The sequence below is a fragment of the Cavia porcellus genome, unplaced genomic scaffold (assembly GCF_034190915.1).
Source record: "Cavia porcellus strain 051 isolate PalLab524CR breed Dunkin Hartley unplaced genomic scaffold, mCavPor4.1 scaffold_25, whole genome shotgun sequence".
Classification (NCBI taxonomy): Eukaryota; Metazoa; Chordata; class Mammalia; order Rodentia; family Caviidae; genus Cavia; species Cavia porcellus.
Window position 1 is genome coordinate 31,713,538 of NW_026947508.1, and position 22,917 is coordinate 31,736,454.

The 22,917-nt window shown below is 41.8% G+C and overlaps 1 protein-coding gene across 34 annotated transcripts in view; it reads left to right on the forward strand.

Moving 5' to 3' along the window:
* Macf1 (microtubule actin crosslinking factor 1) overlaps nt 1-22,917 on the forward strand; it is a 342,822-nt gene that overhangs the window by 202,834 nt on the left and 117,071 nt on the right. For 28 of the 34 annotated variants that reach the window (XM_063236130.1, XM_063236132.1, XM_063236140.1 and 25 more), the window contains 8 exons: nt 214-5,571; nt 6,340-6,489; nt 8,582-8,797; nt 8,885-9,034; nt 10,992-11,225; nt 13,646-13,795; nt 20,174-20,407; nt 21,574-21,798. In XM_063236130.1, coding sequence (XP_063092200.1) covers nt 214-5,571; nt 6,340-6,489; nt 8,582-8,797; nt 8,885-9,034; nt 10,992-11,225; nt 13,646-13,795; nt 20,174-20,407; nt 21,574-21,798 — 6,717 coding nt within the window. The remainder of the gene's footprint in view (nt 1-213; nt 5,572-6,339; nt 6,490-8,581; nt 8,798-8,884; nt 9,035-10,991; nt 11,226-13,645; nt 13,796-20,173; nt 20,408-21,573; nt 21,799-22,917) is intronic. The other 6 variants (XM_063236143.1, XM_063236144.1, XM_063236148.1 and 3 more) reach the window with 1 other exon arrangement.

Genomic DNA, 22,917 nt, shown 5'->3' on the forward strand with positions numbered 1-22,917 from the left:
TCTAGCATTATTAAACATTCTGCGACTTTAGAAAAAAAAAATAGCATTAACACTGCCAGGCTTGCTACAGAATATTTCCTATGTGTTAGGACTTATCCCAGGTTGTGTTTTCTTGTGGTCAGAATTTTATTTACTATAGTATTTGCTGGTGTTCTGCCGATAGGTACTTTGCCATTGACTCTGATTCTTTTTTCTTTCTCATTTTGTCTCTAGGGTTGCAAAGCGGTTGCTGGGGTGATTGACCTGGGCACAGTGGAGATATTTCCCATCTTCAGAGCCATGCAAAAGGGCCTCATTGACCAAGACACAGGCCTTGTGCTCCTGGAGTCCCAGGTTGTCATGTCTGGCCTAATTGCACCTGAGACCAGTGAAATGCTGTCTTTGGAGGATGGCTTAGCCAGAAACCTCATCAATCCCCAGATGTACCAGCAGCTCTTGGAGCTACAGGATGCCCTGTTCTTAATAAGCAGGCATACTGAAAGCAGAGGCCCTCTGTCTGTGTTAGAAGCAATTGAAAAGAGAATAATCAATGAGAGAATTGGACTGAAAGTCTTAGAAACTTACCTGGCAACTGGAGGTTTCAGTCTCTCCCCAAGCGAGAATTGTGTTAACCTGGAAGAGACTTTTCACCAAGGACTCATTTCTACTTGGCTTCATTCATTGGTGGAGTCTCATCTGAGATCATCCAAGAATTTGATAGACCCCAATACAGCTGAGAAAGTCAGTTTGTTGGATCTGATGCAGAGGTGTATTATCCATAAGGAATCAGGATTGAGATTACTGCCTGTGAAACAGTTGGCAGGGGGAATGGTGAGCTTGAAATCAGGCCGGAAGGTTAGCATTTTCCGTGCAGTTCAGGAAGGGCTGATAGATAGGCAAGTCACAGTCAGGCTTTTGGAAGCTCAGCTTTTTGCTGGTGGTATAGTAGATCCAAGAACAGGACATAGACTTACAGTGCAAGAAGCTGTAAGACATAATTTGATTGACCAAGATATGGCCTGTGCTATACTCATAAGGCAACTTCAGACAGGAGGCATCATCGATACTGTCACTGGGCATCGCATGACAATAGACGAAGCAGTGAGTAATGATCTAATAGCTGCTAAGATTGCCCTTGTGATTCTAGAATCCCTCTGGTCATTCATGGGATTGTTACATCCTGATTCTGGGGAGATCCTCCCAATTATAGACGCCCTTGAACAAGGTATTGTGTCTACCGAACTAGCACATGATATTCTTAGTAATCGACAGCATATTAAGGCTCTATTTCTACCAGCAACCACAGAGGTTTGGTCCTGGAAGAATGCAGTAGAAAATGGTATCTTGGATGAAGATCTCGCTAATAACTTAAAATCAATTTGTATACCTGATGTGATGCCCAATATGCAATTAGCAGACTCTGCAGATCAAAGCAATTTGAGAATTACTTCTCAACCAGCTGCACTGCCATGCAGCAAAGGCCAAACTGAGGACATAGCAAGCCATGATGAGAAGCTGTTGTTTCAGCTGATGACTCACAGCTACGTTAATGTGCAGAATGGACAGAGGGTGCTTCTGTTAGATCAAGAGCTGATGGAGACTCTGACATCCAGAGATGAGTATCATGCAAGTCCTCCAGAAGTGTTTGGAATTGGGCATCAAAGACCATACACCCATGAGGAATTGCGAGAATCAGTGAATAGGAACATCGCAGAAACTTTCAGTGATAGCCTTATGTCGAGGCCATGTGAACGCCAGTTTTCTTCTCAAAACAAAGAACATCCCAATCAGGAAGACTGTTCTGAAGCAAAAAATGAAAAGATTAATACAAGAGTAGAATATTCTTCTATAGAGAATCCTGAAAAGCATCAGTTGGTAGAACAAAATGTGAGTAATGCAAATTTGAAGGTTATAGATAAAGTCAAGTTAGAGTTACAAAGGCAGTTGTCAGGTGCTAAAAAGGAAGCCCAAACAGAAATGTCTACCAAAGAAAATGATACCAAAGGACTCCTCCTGGGAGTACCTCCTGAAGAAGGGCTGTTAGTTGGCAAAGATCTTTTTTCCATTGAAACACCAGAGGAAGAATTGCAAACTCCTAGAAAAACTTCTCTTACAAATCAGAAAGAAAAAAGAAAGACTTTTATGGTTGAACATACCCCATGTGCAACTGAAAGACTTCTCTTAAATTCCCAAAGCAAAAAGTCACAACTTCAGATAGAGAAATCTGTAAGTTTAAAATCAGAAGTGCTGTCAGAAAATGATATGAATATTCCTTCTTTGAACGAAGAGAAGATGTTATCTAAAATGCTTTTGGCCAGGGATGACCATAAACAAAGCCAAAAAGGACAAAACATTGCAGATGGTAATATGATGTCAGAAAAAATAAAAACAGAAGGTAATGGCGGTGAAACTTCCATGTTGTGCAGTCATCCTTCAGAGGTGCTTGAAGACTCTACCTTGAATATATTATGTGCACAGCTACTAAATGGAGGAATCATTCATGAAGAAACAGGTCAGAAGTTGTTACTAAATGAAGCAGTAGCCGGAGGCATCGTGCCCAGCCACACTGCTGTGAAACTTATGGGAAAACTCAGCATGTTTCGGGGCTTCTTTGATCCTCAGACCTGTGAATCTCTGACAACTGAAGAAGTCATTGATGAAGGTCTGATGGATGAGAAATTATTACATAAAGTCCTTATGACAGACAAAGCTATCAGTGGTGTCTTGGACCCCCGTACTCACACACTCTGCTCTATAAATGATGCAGTTAGAATTGGACTTCTTGATAAGGAAACAGCTAGCCAAATTTTAGAGGGGCAAGTGGTGACTGGTGGAATTATTGACCTGAAACGAGGCAAAAGAGTGTCAGTAACTTTGGCCTCAAATCTTGGCTTAGTAGACATTACTGATCAGACAGAGCTTATAAATCTGGAGAAAGCCTTCAAAGGCAAAGACACTGAAAAACCAATTAGGGAAAGATTAATCAGACTTCAAATGGAAACGACAGGATTCATGGACCCTGACAGTAAAGTCCCCTTAACAATTGTAGAGTCCATTGACAGAGGTCTTTTGGAGAAAGAGGAGGCCGTTCATTTGTTGACTAAACAGGTGGTAAATGGAGGTATTGTTCACCATACATCTGGGATGAGACTCACAGTTGATAATGCCTATAAACATGGCTTAATTGGTGAAGATCTAGCCAAGCAACTCAAAAAAGTTGAGAATGTGAATCTCCATCAGTTTTTTCATCCTGAAACAAAGGAAGCACTTTCCCTCCCTGAAGCCATAAAATTAAATCTTGTTGCCCCAGATGTTAAAAAAGAAATACAAGAAATTCAGACCTTTAATGAAAACTTTGTGGATCTCATTTCTGGCCAGAGACTAACTGTGGCAGAAGCTAACAAAAAAGGACTGTTAACTAATAAAGCAATATCATCTTCAGGAATGATGCATGGGGTTATAGATCCTGAGAATTACAAAATTGTTCCATACTCAGAATTGGTAAAGAAATGTAAGATTGATATTGAATCTGGACAGAGATACCTGGAAGTAATTCCCTTCTCAGACATAAGAGATGGGGTAAGTGACAAAGTACTTTCACTGTCTGAAGCAATTCAGTTAGGAAAGGTAGACTTTGTATCTGCATTGAAGGTTTTGGAAGCTCAGGCAAATACTGGTGGAATCATAGATACAGCCACAGGAAAAAAACTAACATTGGCATCAGCTTTGGAACAGAAATTGTTGGATGAGAACATGGCCAGAATTATTGCATCTCATCAAGTGTTAAGTGGAGGAATTGTTGACATATTTAATGATGAGAGAGTGACTTTAAAGGAAGCTGTGCAGAAAGGACTTATCAGCCCTGAACTGGCAACTGTTATCCACACAGATACTGTGAAGTCTGGTGATCACACAGCTCTTATCAAAGAGCAAGATGATATTGAAGTATGTGAATCAGAGGATGAATTTCTAAGAAAGGAGAAGTTAATTGTTTATAGTCAGATTGCCAAAATGAGTTGCGACAAAGGAGAAAGTGAGAAATTATTTGCACAAGAAAAGTTTGAAGGAAAAGTTTCTAATGGTAAGCAGACAAGAAAGAAGAGAGAGATTTCTGAGTTTAAGGGCAAAGATTGTGAAAAAGGAAGAGCTTCTCCAGATACTATAGGATCTGTGAGTGACATAATTCCTAGTAGCATTAACATGAAATCTGCAAGTCCAGTTTCAGTGCCACATTCTCACTCAGAAGTTGCCAATTTTAAACTCAGTGGGGCTGGAAACATGGGAAAAAATACAAATGTAGAACAAGAAAAAGTAATGCCACAAATAGAAACACTCACTCATATGAAAAAGTCTAGCTTAGATTTGGATGCTGAAGATGCAACAGAAAATCAAGAAGTGATTTCAGAAGTACAAGAGTTTAATCGCAAACCACCAGGCAAATTTTTGAATGAGCAACCAGTGAATACGAGGGAAAAAAGTAAGAGAGAGAAAGAGACGACTGTAGAGAAAAGTGTCAACTCATGCAAATCAGCAGCTATTTCTGAAAAAAAGCTGACTCAGAAAACTGCTGATAGAGATGAGCACAAATCTAACAAAAAGAAACAGTCTATGGAAATGGTCAAAGGTGAAAAAGAGAAGGAAGCTGATAGAGATAAGGAGCTCTCTGTTATTTGTAAAACTGAAGACTTTTCTTCGCAAATGACACCTAAAGGAATTTCTGTAAAAAATCAAGATGCTTTAACATTCTTTACCTCTACACCAATGAGTGAAGAGGAAAGAAAAAATGTAAGCCTCTGCTTGACTTTTAAAACAGGAGAAAATTTATCTAAAAAAATTGATGTTGGGGCCCAAAGTGAACCATTCTCTTCTGTGACCCCAACATCTGAAGAATCAGACTTCCAGCAATTAGTTGGAAAACCTCAAATTACAGATACCTCACAAATGTCCAAAACAGACAACATTGTCCAAAGAGCTACCAGACAGGAAACCAACTTTTACCAAGGTTCTTGTGTTACTTTGGAGACCAAGGAAACAAAGGATCTAATTTTCCCACTTCAAGAAAAGTCAGACCAAGAATTACCTTTTGATTCAAAAAGTGCTCTTAAATTAGGAAAATTTACAGTTTCTAGAATAGATCCAAACGAAGTGAGTTATCTAGAATCCTCAGACAGGAAAGACCTTCATTATCAGGACAGCAAAGATGATCTTGAACTTAGTGAAATTCTCAAATCTAAAATAGCAGTAACTCAGGAAACAAATGGAGAGAAATTTCAAGAAGTAAATCCAGTAGTTACAGGTCCAGAAACAGGGTCCCTTGAAGGCATAGTGACACAGAAAGTTCCCAGAGACTTGGTGTCCCTTGTTCCAGAAAAACTATTCAAAGATGTGTCAGAGAAAGTAAGTGCAGTGCAACAGGGTGTCATCGTTGCTCTTTCTGCTCTGGAAACCAGCGAAGAAATGGCACTTCCCCTGACAAAGGATGGGAAGACACCACAGAAAGAGCTCAGTGAACAGTCTCCTTCCATGGCTGGACCTGAGGGAAAGGGAAGCAGGAGTGGAGATGGAAACCCACAGCCTCTGAGAGCAACTCAAGTAAGTCTCCCAGGACTATGTAGTTTTTAAAGAATAGAAGTAGTTTTACGCTAAAACTTTTAACTGCATAGAGTTGTCATGTGTATAGTTCCATGAATGTATTCATTGTAGAGTACTAGATAACTCTATAAGATACAATTTTATCATGGTCAGTTTATAATGTGATTGTTAGAAAATTAGGTAGCCACTGATTCCAAATGTGGTTTTGAAATTTGCAGGTTTGGTTTGGTGTGGCTTGTTTTATGTAGTCCAGGCTGTCCTTAAACTCATTGCATGGCCTTGGACTGACCATGATCCTCTTTCCTCCCTCGTGCTGGAATTACAGGTGTGCATTACCACACCTGGTGAAATTTGCAGAGTTTTTTTATTTATTTGTCTGTTTTTTGTGATGCTCACAATTGATCCCTGGGCTTGCTGGACAAGTGCTATACTACTGAGCTAATCCTCAGTTTTACATTAGGAACCAACATGGTGCTAATGTAAAATACTGGGATGATGGTCATTGAAATCAGAAAAATTTTTGATAATTTGCTAAAATGATGCTTGTCAATTGAGTATGAACTTCCACTCTCTGAGAAAATTAATAAAATCACTTCTCTGTTGATTGAATTTACTTGGACAAAATAACATTTCATTTCATTCTGTCTTGAGTTTACTTAAGAAAGGAGTAAAAATTACCTCTTTCTGTTTGTCTAACAGGAAGCTACCCACTTTAGGAGTCTACTTAAAGGAGAATGATATAACTGAAATTTTTCTTTTGTTCCACAGAATGTGTTTAACCGTCAACTCTGTTTAGAACATGATGAGAAGCTGGTATCCTATCTGTCTCTGTTACGGGACATTGAAATGAGAACCAAACAGATTCAGCCTTTGGAACTTAACTTGGCAGAATTACAAGACCTGGTGTGTCAGGCGAAGGTAAGTTCCCAGAGACTTCCTTCAGGCCCATTGGTTTCAAGTTAGCTGCCGCCATCTTTCTTAAAGAGTCCAAGTTTAAAAGAACCTACCTAATTCTCCATTCCAGGGTAAACAGTCTGAGACTCTTTATTAGATATTGTGGGTCTCATTTTGTTGAGTCTAGACAAGATGTATAATGGACAAACTTAAATAAACTTTAGTCAGACATTTGTGTTTTGTGTATTCTTGGATTGAAAAATGTAAGGTTAAAGGCAGAGTGATTGGGTAGGAAGCTGTTGTAGTAATTCAAGCAAGAAATGTTAAGGGTGTAAAATAGTAGGTTAGATACATAAAGTAATCTCTGTTACTTCCCAGAACTCCAGTAAGACATCAGGAAAACGTGTGTTCTTAAAATGCATGAACCGACAAGAAAAAAAGGGGAGGAGAAAACCATGAAATTCTATTCTTTTTATTTATTACTTATGTATGTATGTATATTTATTTATGTGTATTTATTATGTATGTGTGTAACTTTTGAGACAGGGTCTCACTGTGTAGTGCAGGCTGGCCTTGAACTTGCTTATGTAGCCCAAGCTGGCCTCAAACTCACTGCAGTCCTCCTTTGTTAGCCTCTCAAGTGCTGGGATTACGGTTGTGTGCCACCAGGAAACACTCATCTCACAGAAACCAAAGAAGAGACTTAAGAAACAGGATATTTGGTCTTCCGTGGTACTAGAGAGAAAAGACAGAGAACAGAAGAGAAAGGGAATTTATTGAGGGCACAGGAGGGCTGCGGAGAAGAGGCAGGCACCCTGTGGAAGCTCGGGGAAAGAGCCCAGGACTTTATTTGGAATTTGCCAGTGGGTAGAGTTAAAGGGGTGGGCGGAATTATGTTTGGACAGCTCCTTGAAGGAGCATTTGCTCATGTGCAAAAAGGGGGAGGTTTGATGTTTGAGTCTGCAAAAAGAATGCAGAGAGGCGCTTTCTAGGAACACCTGCCAGAGGAGACAGAATTAATGACGGCAGACGGACTGAATCCTAAGGACTAATGGGAGAACTGAGTGCCTGAATATCATTGGTGATCTTACTAGAAAGAGTTTCAATGGAGTGGTTGGATATTAACTAGCTTAGATTAGAAAGTGGAGACAATTACTATCGAGGAGTCTTTCCAGAAGCTTTGTAGTGCCATCAGGAAAGGGAGGACACTAGCTAGAGTAGATAAATCGGGAGGAATGTTTCCAATGGATTTTTCTGCTGAAAAAAAGAACCATTTTTTTAAAATGGGAGAACTTGAATTTAGAGGAGAGAAGAAGTGAAAACTGATAAAATTTGGCTCCTGAAAACATAGAAAGGCAACCTTAAGAGGGAGGATGAGGTACTTTTTATTGAAATTGAAAACTCAGAACTGTCACAGGATCAGAGTTACAATGATGACATAGAGGTTTGCCAGTCCTCTTAATGTGCAGAGTATCATCTTGGGTAGGTGACTGATTGGGAAGTGATGTTATGTTCATAAAAACTGTCAAGCTATTCCATAGCTAATTTCTGGCTTCTTTGTTGAGGACCAAAATATTTTAGATCAGTTGAGCATGAAGATTTTTTGGGATATCTTTGTGTTCTTTGGTTCTGTCTATCTGCAATACGGAGCAAAAGAGTTATTTTTTTGATTCACTTATTTTGCAGAACACTAATTATGCATAGCAGCCCCTAGGGAAAAGAATAATACCATTGTCAGAAAGGCAGCAAGTTGTACTAGAGGTTACACACTGCACAAAGTCTAAAGATCTGAATGCAATTCCTGATTTCAGCCAAGTGGCCTCAGGCCAAAAAAAAAAGTATTATTAAGTGCTGAGGTATCTCCTTTGTAAACCCAGAATAATAATGTCTGTCCTACTGACCTCATGAATTAGCGATTATGAGAACTAGTAAATAAACTGATGAATGTACATAAAAACATTTTTCTAAGCCCTAAATTTCTGTGTAGACATGAGGCAAGAAAAGTGTGTTCACAGCTGATTCCCAGATGCTAAGATTACTGGGCTTAATTTTGTTTTTGTTTTTTGTTGTTGTTGCTGGTCTTAATTTTGAAGATAACTCTAGACTATCTCTTCAGGTAATAGACAGGGAACTACAGGCCCTGTCTACCTTGGTGAGTCAGGAATTGGAGTGTGTAAATCAGATTATTGTCAGCCAGCCTCAAGAAGTCCCCACTCAGCTGTTGAAAGCTCTTGAGAAAGATGCCAAGAATCTTCAGAAGTCTCTCAGCTCTGTGAGCAACACTTGGAGCACCAGACTACTCCATCTCCAGAATGCTGTGGAAGTAAAAAAGGTGCCATCTGATTTTTATCCATAAAAGCCCTTAAAGCCTGGGAAGGCCTGGAGTGTTTTCTAACCTGACTTGTTGTTTATTTCGTAGACCACAGTGTTAAATCAGCACACACAGCTAGAAAGCGAACTTCAAGATCTGAGAGCCTGGGTTGGCGATACCAGTGTTATTCTGAACAACAAAGAATGTAACAGTGAAGCAGATGTCATCAGCCTGAGTCATTCTCTCCAGCAGTATAAAGTAAACTCTCCACTCATTTCCAAGCATATTTTATTTGTCATTTGAGTTTTATAAGTTTTATTTTTGTTTTTGGAAACATATCTATCCTAGTCTTAGTCTGATTTTCCATTTCAGCAATAAAGTGAACTGTGTAGTTTTTAAGCCGTCATCTTCCTGGAGTTTATGATTAATGCTTATGGTTATTTTCTCACTCAGCTGCTCTCCGAGAGTCAGTCTACAGAATGGCCTCTTACTATCAACTTCATCTTCTCTTTGTAACTGATTTCTAGAAGCTGTTTTCTGTTCACCTAAAATCAGTCCTATACACATGCATGCACATACCTATTTCAGAAGAATTGGTTTTTTGTTTTGTTTTGTTTTGTTTTGTTTTTGTCTTTTTCCTTTTTATCTGTACCGGGGATCGAACTCACGACTGCCTGCTTGCAAGGCAGGCGCTTATGCCGCTGAGCTAAATCCTCAGCCCCTTCGGAAGAATTTTTGTTCAGTGACTTACAACATTAATTAACAAACTTTTGCGTAAAGGGCCACATAATACATATTTTGGACTTTGCAGGCCAGATTTAACCAGGGGACATAGTTTCCTGACCCTGTCTTCTTAATCTCCAAATTAATTGATTCTTCAGTTAGTCAGAGAGAGAAAAGTTATACAGCAAATCCAGGTGGTTTTTCTTAACATTGTTATTTTTGTCATTGTTATACTTAACATCAGATAGATAATATTCACTGGTTTATCAACCCTGTGCTATAAAGACAACTCCCACTCAAACCCTTTAGACAGTCAGGAAGAGCTAGAGTCATCCCCTCCTCTTCTGTCCTTTCCTTTCCCAGTGTTAAGAAAATGAGACATAAAGGTGTGTCACTAGTCCACTTTTTATGTGACCTCTTTCTCCCTCTTTATGTTGCAAGAGTTAACGTATCTCCTTCTTTTCGATTCTTTACCCAAAGACATTACTGGGGGAGGGAGGAGCAGATTTTCTTCATTAAATATTACAAGGAAGCAAAAGAGAAAATAATTCCTATGATATAACATGATATTTAAACACAGAGCATCTCATGCACTGGTGCCCTTCCCTTGTTTTAACTTCTGTTCTTCTAATAAGAGAAAAGCAGTCTAAGGCTTTTTTTCTTAGCGGTAATTTCCTAAACCTATATGTTCACAGATACACTGTTTTTATTGTGTAACAGTAACTATACAGAATATTAACATAGTTAATGATCACTAAATGTTTATGGTTTTAATTGTCTGAAAAACAGATTACTTTACTGTTTGAACAGTTTCTGCTACTTTAAGAGAACAATAACTATTTTATAAGAAAATCTGGGGGGGCTGGGGATTTAACTCAGCGGCATAAGTGCCTGCTTTGCAAGCCCGAGGTTGTGAGTTCGATCCCTGGTACCGTCTAAAAATAAAAAAAGAAAATCTGACTATAATCCTTCGTAGTTTAACAGTATATAAATAGCATTTGTTTACTGTAAAAGTCAAAAGTTATATATTTGCTGAGTACTAGCCTACCAGTAATTCACTGCTGCAAAAATACAAGTAGGTATTTGGGCCCAGGAAGGTAAAATGAGACGTGATACATCTCATACCAAAAATTTATGCTGTACTTTCCAAAACTTTTTTTTAAGAGAGAGCAGTAGTACAGTTCAGTTAGCATAAATAATTGAAAACTTAACTGCATTTGGAAATCAAGGTATACTAAATGAAACTTAATTATATTTATTAAATGTGCTGCTGAAGCAAGCACTCTTAATAGTATTTATGAAGACTTTGGAAAGACCAAAAGTGAGAGAAATTTCCAATGCTATTTTGACCCTAGAATCATCAGTGCCAATTGCAAAAATAGTTGTGTTCATATTCTTGATTCTTTGATTGGGAGCAGCAGCTTTTTCTTGAAAAGGGAAATATAAGTTTTCTTTCTTTTTCTTTTTTTTTTTTTCTTTCCCTACTGACTAGGATTTGAAACAACCTATGGCTGAAAGGAAATCTCAGCTGGATGCGCTTGCTTTTGATATTCAGTTCTTTATCTCTGAGCATGCACAGGACTTGTCTCCTCAGCAGAATCGACAGATGCTGAGGCTTCTGAATGAATTGCAGAAGTCCTTCCAGGACCTTGTGGACTGGACCGCAGCTCAGACGGATGCCTTGCAGGGTCGCCTTCAACAAGTGCAGAAGGAAGCCCAGATTAAGGTCAGACTGAACCAGCAGCTGGGCTCTTTTGTCTTCTGGGATGTCTTCTGTTTTGGGGTTTTCTGGTCAGCTCCTATGTACAGTATCATAATTTCCTATAGCTTGGCATTGCCAGTTTTGAAATTTTGTATTATTCAGGCCAGTGTTGTTCTGGCCCAAGAGCAAGGTTTCCTGTCTGTTTTTCTTGCCACGTTTTTGGTTTTGTGTTTGTATGAGAGAATATATGTGTGTTCATGTATGGTTATATGTGCAGTTGTTTTCATTTTCGTGAGGCTGTACCCTGACTGTATCTCATTGTCTTTGACTTTCAAAGGAAAATCATAATAGCAAGCCCTTTCTTCCATTACTTTCTCCTTCTTCACTCTTAAGGGCGTCAAGATACTCTAAACTCATGCCAAGAATAATTCTGAAAATCAGTTTTGGTCTGGAGCTGTTTAAGTGTTTTGTGATAAGATTTCATGATAATCTTCAAACAACTGACAAAGACATTTTTATTAGAATGATAATAATTTATTAACAATTTTTAAATTACTACTATTTTTTATCCACTTTCTTCATATTGTACTTCCCGGTAGTTAGTCAGTCGTGGAAAACAGTGTATGGAATCAGAGATGATACAATTTTTTAAAAAACTGATAGTCATCCTCCATCATAACAAATTCAAACTCAGCATAAGGGCATTTATGATAACATCATAATCTTAGGATATGTGAATGATATTTCTGCTTCTGCTGTTTGTACAGTAAGTTGGCAGGCAGCAGAATAATGTTAGAATTGTCATTATCACTAGTAAATCTGTCTCAGGATCTCTAAATATTGTGCAAAATACAATTCTGTTTTTTGGTACCGGGGATCAAACTCATGACCTCACGCTTGCCAGTCAGGTGCTTTGGTTTTTTTTTTTTTTTTTTTTGTCTTTTTTTCATTTTTACCGGTACCGGGGATCGAACTCACGACCGTCTGCTTGCAAAGCTGGTACTTATGCCGCTGAGCTAAATCCCCAGCCCCCCAGTCAGGTGCTTCGGCCACTGAGCTAAATCCCCAGCCCTATAACTGTGTTTTTGAGTCAGTCTTAAATTAGATTGGTCAGTACCACATATCTCCTACTCCTGGTCAGATGTTTGAACTGTGTTGAAATTGAGATAAAATCGTAACGATGCTTTCGGTTATCTTCCAAATCTGAACATGCACGATGCCCTAATTTTATAATTTATGTAACATGGTATAATCTTGGGATGCTTAATGAAGCAGTCTGGTCTCAGGTACATGAAGACCCAGCCCAGATCCAGAGTAGGCCTCTAAGCTGCAGCAAGTTATAGTACTGCATGTGAACATTCTTGTGAGCACGAAATTAATTTCACAATGTTTATTAACCTTGTTATTGTCAGAAATGCTCTGCTTCTCTCTATATTTGCCCTGAACGCATGTGTATGTTTGTGTGTTAACTTGTTTGCTTTGCTTTTTTCAGATTCAGTCTGCACCCATCCTAACCCATGAAGATCCTGTTTTACAGCTGAAGAGCTCTTAGGAGTTCTCTTCCAGAGCCCTTCTATTTGTCCTAAAGAGGGGGAGAGAGGGCCAAATTGGGCACCTGTTTGTAAGTGCAGGTGACTAAAACACCATCAGAAGGCAGAAACTGGTGGAAAATGGTTTTAGAAGGGTGTCAGGAGAACACATCATGCTCAATTGCTTAATTAGGTGTTTCAGTGTCATGCAGCTGAAATGAGTCTGGGAAAAGGCTTAGGCACAGAAACATATTCCATCTCTCTCCTGGGGCCTGCCTTTTTCTGTGATACTAAGGTAATCACCTTAAGGATTGAGCCCATGGCTTTTCCTGGGCAGTTTCCTTCTTAAAATAGCCAAGTTAGGCTTCTTATGCTTGACATATAATCATTCTATTTTTGAATCCTTACAGTGTTTCAGGCATTTGACTTACAGTGTCAATTTAATTGTTAAGCTCTATTACCTTACGAATTATTCAAGTCCTTGATTTCTTTTTCTATTCATATTCTTCTACTTTCCCATGTTTTGATTTTAATATATAACAAATCATCTGGTTCTAGGGAAGGAATTAATGAGAAGCACTCATTTATTGTCATCACCACAATCGTGGTTTTCAATATTTTCCACTTCCAATGATAATAATAGCAGCCTGACAAAGGAGCTTCCAGACCCAAACTTAAACAAAAAGTATTCTTTCCTGAAAATGCCCATTTGTCATCCCATCCACAGGCCCAGCTCAATAGACTGCCCAAATAAGGGGAGCTCCCTGAATATGATTTCTGTGCCTTTTCCTGTTCTAGTCTTCTGCCACCTTTTCTATCCTTAAGATATAATCTTCTTGTTTTACGTTTCAGGGATTATATTTGTGTAAATTGAGAGTTTCTAATTGTCTCTTGACTCCTTTGCATTTTAAATAGACTCTGCAGCAACAACAAAATACCTGTCATCAGAAGCTGGAGGATCTGTGCAGCTGGGTAGGACAGGCAGAAAGAGCACTGGAGAGCCACCAGGGCAGAGCCTCCCATCAGGAGCTTTCTGCTCTGCAGAAGAACCAAAGTGACTTGAAGGTTAGTGTGAGTTACTCATTTTTTCATTCTTTCAACAAATATTTATAAAAGCTTGCATTGTGCCAGCATTGGGCTAAACATACTGTCGATGTCCGCTCCCGGCCGGCAGGAAGGACACACGACAAAGTCTGGTAGTGGACAACCTTTTCTTTTTATTTTCCTTCTCCGTACAGCCTGCCCTGGGTTCTCCCAGCTGAAGCCTCCTCTGGTCCGCTCCCCGCGGCTCCTTTTGTGCTTCAGTCTGCCCCAAAGCCTCTACCGGTCCGCTCTCCGCGGCTCCTTTTGGGCTTCTACTTCCAGGCTTCTATCTGGCTTCTACTTCCGCCCAGGGGTGGCACCGGTATATATACGGGTACAGTGTCCAATCATGTTAAAGTAAGCAAGGCAAGCTGATTGGCTAACATCATCAGTTGCCAGGCAGACTATATTGTTGAGCGGGTTGTTTACGCGGTAAGCAGGAAACTAACATATTCGATGGGAGGGGTAATCTACCTCAGGCCTCACTCTTTACTACAGGCCTCACGTCCGCCAAGTGAGGCGACCGGGCTCGGGGCTGTGGCTCCCAACATCTCCCCCTTTTTTATTTTTTATGAATGTGCGCATCGTAGCCCTTTCTGGACTGGGTGCAGAGGCTTATGCCCTATGCGTAGGCCCACCGTAGGTCCTTGGCTTAGACCCTGGTCGGCCGTCCCATGGTCCGCCAAGGCCCTGAGGCCCTCGTCCTTTTTCTAGGGCCAGGCACAAACTGGACGGAACCTGGATGCACACAAGCTTGCACTCATTTCCTCTCCGTAAAGAAAATCCCCTCGGAGAGAAATTTAGACCTGGGCAGCATCTAACAGTCCAGCGGCTTACGTGCAGGATGGGGTAGGGCCTGGCTTAGGTCGAGTCGTGCTGGGGAGGCACGCTCTTACCCGTCATTGACTCACCTACCCTGCTGTGTATTGTCACCTTATGGAGGAGAATGAGGGATGCCCGCCATATCTAGACTCGGTCGTGGGCCAATTGAGCAAGCCATGCATATGCCTGAGGATCTTCTTGTCCATTTCGGGCTACCGCTATTTCTATTCATCTTATTGGTTGGTCTGTGATGGATCTCCAGTAGGGCAGGTCTGATCTTTAGTCGAGGGCTTTGTTGCCCGTGTCAGTCTCTCCGGTATCCACAGTGGTTCTCGTCCCGGTTCCTGTGGGAAAACACAAACCGCGCCTCGGTTCCAGCTGACCACTGGATCCGGGCCCATCCATTGTCCTGTCAGGACATCTTTCCACTTCACCCACCCTTTATGGTTGGGGGAAGGGTTGCAGTGCTCCACAGCTGGGGAGCTATTATCATTATTTAAATTTAAAAAATTGTGTGTGAATAGTGCCATGGATAATCGTGCCTTTGGGGCCAGGCCTTGGCCTACTCCCCCTTTTTGTTTTTGTAAAATTTCTTTGAGGCTTCTATGAGCCCTCTCAATGATTCCTTGACCTTGGGGATTGTATGGGATACCATGTTTTAATTGAACCTCCATCATTTTGCAGAACTCATTGAAAGCTTTGCCTATATAGGCTGGTCCATTATCAGTTTTTAATATTTTTGGTTTGCCCCATGCGGCCCAAGCTGCCAGGCAATGATTGATCACATTAGACACTTTTTCACCTGTTTCTGCTGTTGCGAATATGACGTGAGAACAGGTGTCTGTGGAAACATGAACATATTTAAGAGTCCCAAACTCCTGTATATGTGTGATGTCCATCTGCCAAACATCACCAGGGATCAAACCTCGAGGGTTTACTCCCATCGGTATGGCAGGTTTGTATGTGGCACAGGAGTCACATAGTCGCACGATATTTCGTGCATCTGCTCTAGAAACATGGAAATGGTTTGCTAGTGTCCTGGCATTAACATGAAATTTATCATGGAAGGCACAGGCTCGCTCGATTGGTGTTAGTAAGGTAAAAATCCATAACGGGCGAGTGGCAGTGTCAGCAGCCGCATTCCCCTGTGCCATGGGCCTTTTACCAAGTGTCATATGGAGTCCCTCAAAGACTTCCCCTGAGGAACCGAAACCTTGACTTTCTCTAATTTTCTGCTTTGAGGGAAATCTCTTGTGGAGACTGGGGAGCAGCAAGAGCTGCGCTATCTTGTCTCCTTTATTGATTACCATAGTACCCACAAGAGATTGAACCATAATTTTAATATGTCCTGTGTAGTCTGAGTCTATGACCCCCGGGACTACTGTGAGACCCCGAAGGGCCGTGGAGGATCTCCCGATCACCAGACCCACGGAATTTTTGGGTAACGGTCCCTTAAAAGTGGTTTCAACCACTTGAACACCCATATCAGGCACTAATATAAGTCCTGAGGCGACACTGAGGTCCACACCTGCTGACCCAGGGGTGGCCCTTGTTGAAGGCTGCCACCCTGAGCTGTCCTGTCTCTGGGGCGGGGGCCCGCCTGTGAAGGGGGCCCCCTCTGGCCGTTTTTTGGCCCTCTAGCATCTCGTCCACAAATACGGTTGCCCTGAGCATCAAAGACCGACCTACACTCCTCAGCTTTGTGTGATCCCTTTTTGCATCGCCCACAAACATATGGTTCTTCATTCCTAGGGCGAGGCCTAGCATCTGCATTGTTTGGGCAATGACGTTTAATGTGTCCTGGCTCCCCGCAGGCAAAACACCCTTTAGCCTTACATTCCCCTTCTAACCCACGAGGTCCCCTCTGCTGTATAGCCTCGGCCAGGAGAGCAGCCACTCCCGAGTTGGAGAGCGGCCCCCCTATCTCTCTGCATATCCTAATCCAGGCATTGAGGTCCTTGTTCTTATGAGGAGCTATCGCTGCCTTGCACTCCTTTGTACATTGCTCAAAAATCAGCTGTCTTACCAGCGGTTGAGCCACTCCTGGATCAGGAAATATCTTATCGGCAGCATCTTGCATTCGGGCCACAAAGTCAACAAATGGCTCTGTGGTACCCTGAATTATTTTTGAAAGACACAAGGAGGCTGTTCCAGCACCACTTACTTGCTTCCAGGCGCGGAGTCCTATGGCATTGATTTGCTCATAGACAGCGCCGGGGAACTGGGTCTGGTCATCAGCGTGCCGACCTTCTCCCATAAGCATTTCCTTGTTCCACCCCCGGTTTCCCCGATTGGCGTTTCTCTCAGCCTGCTCTGCAGAGAACTCTGCGTACCAGGCTCGCCAATCCCGGTAACTGCCCGAGGGCAGACACGCCTTTGCCAGCTGAATCCAGTCCGCGGGGGTGAGGGGCCCAGAAGACAGATTCTCCAGCATGGCAATGGTGTAAGGCGCAGTCGGCCCAAAGGTTGTAACTGCATTTTTAAGTTCTCTAATCTGCTTTATCTCAAAAGGCTCCCATACATTGCGTCCCTGGCCCATAGCTACTTGTACAGGAAATATCCCGTAGGGGCCACTATCTATCCCAGGTGGATGTACCTCATGAGACAAGCGTCCCCCCTGCCAAAGCCGCCTGTAAAAATACCGACCCGCCGGCGGCGGAGCATAAGACGGCGGCCGTGATTGGGCGGAAAATGGGGGCCCGTGCATCACTTCCTGTTCTGGCGAAAGGGGAGGGAGCTCCCAGGCGGCCGCCTCGTGGCGAGGGACCGCCTCCCTCTCGCGCCGGGGCGCACTCAGGAGCTCTCTACTCCTCCGCAGACCAGGTTGAGCAGAGCGCAATTCGCGGCGTGACGCTGGAAAAGAACCCTGCGACTCCTTATTGAGCGACTTAGGCTCCTGACAGCTGGTCTCTTTGGCCTCCCTGCCATTCAACTTTCCCTCGTCCTCGGAGTCAGACGACTCCGAGGCTAGAGCCCCGTCCTCCTCCTTAGCATCTTTGTTCCCCTTGACGGGCCCCTCTCGGGAGCTCCCCGACTGGGCCTGCTCAGATACCCTGCGTACTTTTGTAAGCTCTTGAGAGCTTTCTCCACAACCACCCTCGCTCTTAGTGTTGCTACCTAACATGTTTCCCATCTTTTAATATGTTACTCACCGCGTGAGGCCCAAGGAATCCGCCACTTACGCGTGAGCCTGAGGGGAGTCTAAAAGCCCTGTAGGTGCGCGCCACCCAGAGCCCAGGCTTATCCCCAACTCACCTGTCTCGCAGCTCTGTACTGGAGCGTTGTCCGCTGTCACGTCTCGGGGGTGATCAGTCCCCGGGCGGGCCTCCAAATGTCGATGTCCGCTCCCGGCCGGCAGGAAGGACACACGACAAAGTCTGGTAGTGGACAACCTTTTCTTTTTATTTTCCTTCTCCGTACAGCCTGCCCTGGGTTCTCCCAGCTGAAGCCTCCTCTGGTCCGCTCCCCGCGGCTCCTTTTGTGCTTCAGTCTGCCCCAAAGCCTCTACCGGTCCGCTCTCCGCGGCTCCTTTTGGGCTTCTACTTCCAGGCTTCTATCTGGCTTCTACTTCCGCCCAGGGGTGGCACCGGTATATATACGGGTACAGTGTCCAATCATGTTAAAGTAAGCAAGGCAAGCTGATTGGCTAACATCATCAGTTGCCAGGCAGACTATATTGTTGAGCGGGTTGTTTACGCGGTAAGCAGGAAACTAACATATTCGATGGGAGGGGTAATCTACCTCAGGCCTCACTCTTTACTACAGGCCTCACGTCCGCCAAGTGAGGCGACCGGGCTCGGGGCTGTGGCTCCCAACAACATACATCATCCCTGCCTTCAGAAAGGTCGTGGTCTGGTGAGAGACACAGATAGTTACATAGATTTCACAAAAATGAACATCTGATGAACGTGGTATCTAGAAAGTTTTATGGAAACACATACTAGAGATTCTCAGTCTAGTCTTAACATTTGAAAAAAGATTACCTTAAAGTATCATTTAAAATGAGAAGTATAAGCTGCGTAAGGGATAATGCATGGTGATACATGTCTAATCCCAGTACTCTAGGAGACTGAGACAGGAAGATCACAAGTTTGAGCCCAGCATGGGCAACTTAGTGATTAGTGAGGCTCTATCTCAAAATAAATGATAAAAGAGAGCTGAGGAAAGTGGAAAAGCCCTGGGTTCAATCCCCTGTACCACTCTTCTCTTCCCCTGCCCCTCAAAAATAAATAAAAATAAAAGTGGAATGAAAGCTATTCAGCTAGGCTGCAAAGAATAGAAGCTTAGTGAACAGTGAAATAGGAGAGATAGGTGGGATCTGTATCATGTTGGGCTTTGCAGACCATAGTAAGGTGGAGTGATAACCCAGAGTACAACAGCTTCCCCTTAGCCTGCAAGAAGCATGTTCCAGTACCTTTAGTGCATACCGGAAGTCACAGACAGATAGTAGTGAACCTACATATTTTTTCTATACATATACAACTGCAATAAACTTTGCAAATGAGACACAATACGATATTAAAAGCAAAAATTAACATCAAGTACAACAATTATAGCAATATACTGTAGTGAATATCATTACTGTGGCACTTTGGGGCTACTATTATGTAAAATGGGAGTTCCTAGAACACAAGCACTGTTACCAGCAGATTGTCTGATAACCAAGGCAGCTACCAAGTGACTAACTGGTGGATACATGTACACTATGGGTGCCCTGGATAAAAGGATGATCTGGGCTAAAGCAGGATGGAGTGAGAATCACCATACTACTCAGAATGACACACAATCTAAAACTTACGAATTATTGCTGGGATTTCTGTTTTAATATTTTTGGACAGTGTTTGACCATGATTAACTGAAATCTTGGAGAGTAAAACTGTAGAAAAGGACAAGTAAGCTGTAGAAAAGGATAAATCAACAGACCTTGGCTCTGCAGAATCATGCCTTTAACTCTTCTTTATAGAAGAAATGATCTTACCAGGGATGGTGGCTCACCCTGTAATCTCAGCACTTGGCAGGCTGAGGTGAGAGGATTACTATGGGTTAGAGGCCAGCCTGAGACACACAGTGAGTTCAGGAGTAGCCTGAACTACATAGCAACATCCTTTCTCAAAAAAAAAAAAAGGAAATAAGGAACAAAATACAAAATAGCCAGGAGTGTGTCATACACCTGTAATCTCAGCACTTGGGAGTCTGAGGCAGGAAGATGGTTGTGAGTTCAAGGCCAACCTGGGCTTCACGCACAAATTAAAGGCCAGCCTGAACTGCATAGCGAAACTGTTTCTCCAATCAATCAAATCTCTCTGTGGAGAACTCGCTGCAAAATGAAAAGCTCTGTTATTAAACATATTTATGGGTAATCTTTTGTCTACATTTAAATATTTGTCTAGAAAATTAATTATATTAGAATGTCTTTCATTGGTTTGAGTATAAGCCTAAAATAAATTTTAGTTGGAAACTGTGCAGGTATGTCTTCCTAGCCATTTAATCCTTACACTAAAGTTGAATACTGTGACATCCCTATTTTCATGTGTTAAGGATTTACAGGAGGATATTCAGAATCATACCACTGCATTTACCACTGTTGTCAAAGACATCGAAGTGTTCCTGGAAGAGAACCAGACCAAACTGAGCCCACAGGAATTGACAGCTCTTCAGGAAAAACTTCATCAGGCTAAGGAGCAATATGAGGCTCTCCAGGAACAGACCCGAGTGGCGCAGAAGGAGTTGGAGGAAGCAGTGAGCTCAGCCTTACAGCAGGAGACCGAAAAGGTAACCACACTACTATAATGCTTGATGTTTTGCCAAAATGAAACTTCCCATATCTGCATAAAAGGTGAGGGGAAACTGCCTTATAGAGAGCATAACATCACAAAAAGGGGCTGCTTAAGGAGCAGATCTGTGAGTCAGTCTTTTTACAAGAAATATTCTGAGAATTCAGGTAGAAATGCTAGCCAAAAGTACACATTACCAAAAAAAAAAAAAAAAAGTAAACAAACAAAATAATCTTGCTGTTAGTATGTTTAGTACTCTGGCTAACTGAGAGAACTTAAGTAAAGTATTACCCTAAGAGGAAAAAATAAAATATTGTATCATAACATGATCTAGATTGGTGATCTAAGGTACTAGAGAAGATACCTGTGAAGTTTTATTTCACCACAAATTATCTCCTGTTGAGTCTATAGTTATGATGTGAATTATGGCACGGGGAGAAACCAAAGAGAATAAAATCTTGAGTGATCCTCTGCCTCTGCGTCAGCACTGGCAGATTACATTGAATCCTTCATTCAGCCTTAGGCTGTGATAGTAATGAGACAAAGAGCAGAGGAAAGAAAAATGAATCCCTACAGAGGAATTTTGAAATCCGTGAATATATAATTTGGCGTGTACCACTTAATTGAACCAAAATACTTGAGGAGCCAGTAAATAGAATTCAGGAGGCAAGTTTAAGAACCGAGAGTTCTGTTTACTGAGATAAGGGTGAAAGAAGTCTGTTTTTCTTTTAGGGAATAACAATCAAATAACTGATTGTGACTGTGCTGTTTCTTGCTCTACCAAACCAATGTCTCACTAACTTAGAAAGAATTCTGTGAAATTTTGGTAGGGTGGTAAGACTCAATATATTGTATATTTACTTAGCTATTAAAGAAGACAAAACAGAGCAGTGCTCACTGGATTTAATAAAGCCTTTTAAAATCCTGGGATGTAGTATTCTATTTTGTCTCGAAACAGTGAGATGTAGGTGAAAGCTAGACATTATTTTAAATTTTTATGTTCAGTGAGTTTTAGAAGGTATTAGTTTTTGTATGTACAAACACCATTTATACCCAGAATTAGAACAGCTCTTTTTTTTTTAGAAAGAATCTTACCACCTTTACTTAACAGTTGGTTTAATGATTGAGTAAGGTCTTCTCACTAGATACTTCTGTGGCTTTCAGAGTAAAGCAGCAAAGGAACTGGCAGAGAATGAGAGTAAGATTGATGCTCTCTTGAATTGGGTGACTTCCGTGGGCTCATCCAGTGGACACCAACAGACCACTCTTCCAGGAATGAAGCAGCTTTCTGGAGCCAGCCCCATGCAGGGGACCTTGGATACCACCGATGGCCACATGGGGGTGAACCATGCCCCAGAGAATCTGGACAGGCAGTGTGAAAAGATGAAGGTGAGGTGTCAGCTTGTTCTCATACTAGGGAAATCTCCACCTTGTGCGCAGCACCACAACCTCTTTTCCTCTAAATCCAGTGAGCATTGCTCTCTTTTTGTCTTCTTTAATGGTTCAGTGACTTTGAGACTATTGGCTGTTCCTTTTGAAGTACTTTCTCCCTTGGTGTCCAATACCGCTTGATCGCCCTTGTTTTCCTCTTGCTGGTTTCTGAGGTACTGTTAGGCTTTTATCCTTTTTCTCTTTCAGAATATACTTTCCTTAGGTAGTCTTCTTCACTCAGAAACTTAAGTTACCAGTTGCATTAATTAATTCCATGTATAGATTCCTCTCCAGCTGTGATGCTAGTCCTGAGCTTTAAAACAGTTTACAAATTTTTCCTCCTCTTTGTATTTTGGAACCACAAGCTCCTTAACCAGAAAATAGACCTTTGTTTTTTGTACCAGGAATCAAACTCAGGATCTCATGCTTGCCAGGCAGGTGCTCTGCACCATTGAGCTAAATCCCTGGCCCGGAGATAATGGAATTTCTGTCTCCTACTATATACCTCCGTTTCTAATTTTTTTTGTCTTTTTCCTTTTTATCGGTACCGGGGATCGAACTCACGACTGCCTACTTGGAAGGCAGGCGCTTATGCCGCTGAGCTAAATCCCCAGCCCCACTCCCTTTCTAATTAAATGTGTCCTTCTATCCTCTCACCTAATTGTCTGAGCTAGACATCACCCTAAATTCCTCTTTCCCTCATTATTTATATTGAGTAGTTGGGTTTTTTTGCTTTTTTATTTATTTGTTTGTTTTTATTGTTTTTTGGTACCAGGGGTCAAAATCATGACGTTGCACTTTCCAGGCAGGCACTTATTCCACTGAACTAAATCCCCAGCCTACGTTGAGTCTTTTCATCAAATCCCATGCTTCCTGTGTCTCTTTCAAAGTTATCCAGACTGCATTATCTGTTGAAATATTGTAGTTTAACCACTATTAGCTTTCACTTCATTATTTAGTGACTTTTATTATTTTTCTTGCCTCTTAATTTTTACCCTCAATTCCCTATTACTGAATGATCTTTATAATTTTATAAAACGCTACATTCCCAGGGGCCAGGGATTTAGCTCAGCGGCA